The sequence below is a fragment of the Tripterygium wilfordii genome, chromosome 9 (genome assembly GCF_013401445.1).
Source record: "Tripterygium wilfordii isolate XIE 37 chromosome 9, ASM1340144v1, whole genome shotgun sequence".
Classification (NCBI taxonomy): Eukaryota; Viridiplantae; Streptophyta; class Magnoliopsida; order Celastrales; family Celastraceae; genus Tripterygium; species Tripterygium wilfordii.
In genome coordinates this window covers 9,778,687-9,782,653 of record NC_052240.1, presented here as the reverse complement: position 1 = coordinate 9,782,653, position 3,967 = coordinate 9,778,687, and the positions used below count along the sequence as shown (strand labels likewise).

At 39.6% G+C, this 3,967-nt stretch overlaps 1 protein-coding gene across 1 annotated transcript; it reads right to left on the bottom strand.

Annotated features, from left to right (window-relative positions):
- Positions 1-644: 644 nt before the first annotated feature.
- LOC120004752 (probable fructokinase-4) lies at positions 645-3,511 on the bottom strand. Its single transcript, XM_038854041.1, has 4 exons — positions 2,989-3,511; positions 2,070-2,402; positions 1,105-1,221; positions 645-986 (listed from the first exon to the last, which is right to left on the bottom strand). The coding sequence occupies exons 1-4, from the start codon at positions 3,403-3,405 to the stop codon at positions 858-860; spliced, it is 996 nt and encodes a 331-aa protein (XP_038709969.1). The 5' UTR covers positions 3,406-3,511; the 3' UTR covers positions 645-857.
- Between the last annotated feature and the right edge of the window lie 456 nt (positions 3,512-3,967).

The window sequence follows — 3,967 nt, the reverse complement described above, 5'->3', positions numbered from 1 at the left end:
AGATAAAGACTTGAGACTGCTAATCTATTGGAAAGCATGAAGATAATAATATCAACATCATGACGAGACACATTATAACCAGAGGGCTTTCTGATCCATGACCTAAATTTATCTTCCTTTTTGTTTGTTTTGATAGATATATGGAAATATTCCGATTCTTTTTATATGGATTCATTAGATATGGTTCTCAAGTACGCCTATCAACTTTAAAGCTTATGTGTCTCTATTGTCACCCAACTATCCACAACATGTAGACCAAGTATTCTTCTTTTGCTTCTTTTGTGTTTTGTTTGGGATTCTCAAGTTTTTTGTCAAAGGCTTTTGATTTCTGGGTTTTTGTGAGAAATGAAAACCCAGTAAAAAATCTCTGAGGAGGTTCTCAGTGATTCCTCTGCTGACGAGCTAAGAGATTATCAAGAAAAGATGGAGAAAGAATATATCAACGATGCGGTTGGTCCACAGATTATAATTCAATTAAGGTTCCCTGACTCCTATTTGGCAACTCACCTCAGATAAAAGCTTGTAGTGTTTTTTTTTTTTTTTTTTTGTATGGAATAAAAGCTTGTAGTTGAAGTAGAAGACTTCTTCCAATTTATTCTTATTTGATTTTTGTTGTCCATTAAATTATGTATGGCAACATAGAATACTGGGCAATTGACCTTTTTCAGAAATGCCAATCAAAATTTATTTAGTTAAAAATAAAACCACAAGTTTTCAATCATCACGAGACACTTGAAAAACCCCATTGAATAGCCAGAGGAGAACTCCGTATATATGGAAACTCAAAGCACGAGCAGAGAGAAGACGAGGCTTAAGAAGAGTAACTTTTAAAAAAAAAAAAAAAAGGAAAAAGCCTCTTAAGCCCCTTTGACAAAAGTGAGGACCTCGGATGTGGTTGGGAGAGCAGGAATGGCTCCCTTCTTGATGGTTGTAATGGCACCACATGCATTTGAAAACTTGAGTACTTCCCTCAGCCTTGGTTCGTCCTGAAATCAAATCAATTTAGGTTATGTATCAGTCATTATTATTTATATATAGCATGATTATTAATCTGGTCCTTTTATGTGTGGCTATTGATCGATCACAATGATTAATCAAAATTACCTCAATTACAGATTGGTCATCAACTATCTTGGACAATAAGGCTCCAACGAAGGCATCACCTGCTCCTGTTGTATCTACAGCTTTGACATTGAAAGCATCCACTTGCCCATGGAAGTTCTGTGTTTGCAAGAAAGTAACAATGAGAATCAGAAAATTTTAATAGAATTTCACATTGTGAAAAAAAAAACTGAACCATGTATATAGCAACAAAAGGTCTCTCCATAACTCCCCCTCACTTACATACACTCCATCCCTTAACTCTACTTAACTATTTATTTTTTTTAATCTTTTGCTTAGTAAGATAGAGGTTAGAATTGGTGGGAAGACACCCACCTACCTACCCACCCACCTTCATAATCAATATTATGTTGAAAATTAGTGTAAAGTAAATGTCAACTAAACCTATAAATCCTACATAAAAATGGAAGCAAAACAGAGTAGGTGGCAGATAGGAAAATATGCACCGACCCACTTGGTCCAAATTGTAAAGCAACAAAAAAACACACACGCACGTCGTACGCACACCAATTGTGAAGCAAGAAAAAAAAATTACTGAAGTTGAAAATTTTTGTATAGCATGCAATATGACACTCCTTCTTGGCATCATGTACTCCCAGATATCATTAAAAAAATGAAGAGTAGCGACTGTGAAATATAAATTATGAGAAACACCTAAGCCACCAATAAAATAGCCATTTTATAAACTAATATTATGTGTATTATTATATATAGGTGCATATTTTGTGCCAACATACAAATCTTTGAAAAAATAGTTTAATACAGTTTTATGCAATCAAATGAGCAATTTACAACAGCAATTCTAAATAAGGGTTTGGTCAGAAATCAACATCAAGAAATTAAAATGAAAGGTAACCAATCAAAGAATATAGCAGTAAAATCGATAGTCTACCTAAAAATGAAGAAAAAGAGTAGAAGAAAACAGAGGAATTGAATTGATGACATACCTTGGTGTAGTATCTGCAACCCTTCTCACCAAGAGTGACCAAAAGAAGCTTCAAGTTGGGATGCCACAGTGACAAAGCAGCTGCATCATCAATTTTGTCACTCCCTGTCAAGAACTCCAGCTCATTGTCACTGACCTTGATCACCTCCGCCTTGTCCCAGATGCTCATTATCTGCTCACGCGCCTCCGCAGGTGAGGGCCACAGCGGCAGCCTCAGGTTCGGGTCGTACGAGAGCAGGGCACCGGCCTCTTTTGCTGCTTCCATTGCCTTCAGATGTGCTGATCTGCAGGGCTCCACAATCAAGCTTATCGATCCGTAATGAAACACTTTCGCCTGCATCCAAAGATTCAATCAAAACCACAAAAATTAACATAATTTGAACGCGTGTCAGTCACGCTGCAGAATGCGCGTGGGAGTCTAAAATAAATCTATCCCGCACGTGATAACCATAGACCAAATCAACTAATCCAAATAAAAAAGAATACTAGACAACAAAAGACCAAGAGACTCAGATCTTTCAGGTTCCGCCACGTCACGGGAAGGAACCAACACGAATAGCGGACGTGGCAGATAGCAGATTGGCGGGAATTTGGAGGCGGTGACGGTAGTACTTGCCTCCCCGTGATTCACGGCCGACCAATCGGGTTTCCGGTGGTGGACCCCACGAGATGTGATCAGATATCGTACTCGGAGGACTACCGGTGAGTGAGATTAGCATCCACCACCGGTCAGATCTGTTTTACACGATCAAAGAGATCCGGCACTTTGTTTCAACAGTGAATACTAACAGATCTGAGTAATATGGGACCCAATATCAATGACGTGGCAAGGTCACAGACCGCACGATCAGTAAATCACAACATCATACAACAAGGATTGACTGATCAAGAGTAGAATAACATCAGAGTGAGTGACTTACGGATCTAATGAGCTCGAGATTGAGCTCTTCGGGCGTCAAAAGCATGTCGGCGCTAGGATTCCTGTAGAACATGAACTCACGCTCCCCGTCGGCGCGTAGAGTCACGAACGCCAAGGCAGTGCGAGCGCCTAGATCGAAGTTGATCCCTTTGGTGCTGACGCCGTTCTCACCGAGGATCCCGGCGAGCATGTGACCAAACTCGTCATCGCCTAGCTTGCCGACGAACGCCGCATGGCCTCCGAGTCTGGCGACTGCGATTGCAACATTAGCCGGTGCACCGCCGGGGGCCTTGAGAAATCCCGGAGCCTCCGCCAACGACACGCCGGAAACCGTGGGCACGAAGTCGATGAGCATCTCGCCGAAGCTGACGATCAGAGGACCAGTGGACTCGCCGTTGTGAACCGCCTTTGAATCCATTGATTTGATAATTCTTAATAGAGAGAGATAATAGAGAGGAGGATGGGGAGAGAGCCAAATCTGGGTATGGAAGGGGGTTTATATTGAGATGAAAATGGAGTGATTGTATTTTATTTTGGGTTGAATTATGTGATAATTGACTCATAGGGATATTGAAATTCGGACTAGTATAAATTTGTATTCCTATAAAATATAAATTAATAAAAAGTAAATATTGGTTGGTTAATATAATTGGTTAGGATAAAAACAAAGTAAGTAAGATAAAAACAGTAACTGCTGAATTTATTATGGTAAACGTGGTCCACAGGGGATTAAATTAATATCAAGCTGTGGACACTGTAGGGATCTTGGCCGTTAATCTCGCTATAAAAGTATCATGATCCCTATTGGCGGACATAATTACAATCTATGAACCGTCTGTACTTGGAGGGAGGTGGCTAAATTTACAGCAGGTCTCGCTGTAATGATTGTAAAGATATTAAAAAAATTTATTTTACTTTAAAAAAATTATGGATGTGTTTTGATCAAGTTGACGAGTGTAACAGTATTTTTTTGTCCCATA

Coding starts and splice junctions, on each gene's coding strand:
- LOC120004752 (XM_038854041.1), bottom strand. CDS start 3,405: ATGGATTCAAAGGCGGTTCACAACGGCGAGTCCACTGGTCCTCTGATC. Junction 1,222..2,069: donor GTTGCAGATACTACACCAAG/GTATGTCATCAA, acceptor TTGCAAACACAG/AACTTCCATGGGCAAGTGGA. Junction 987..1,104: donor ATGACCAATCTGTAATTGAG/GTAATTTTGATT, acceptor ATTTGATTTCAG/GACGAACCAAGGCTGAGGGA.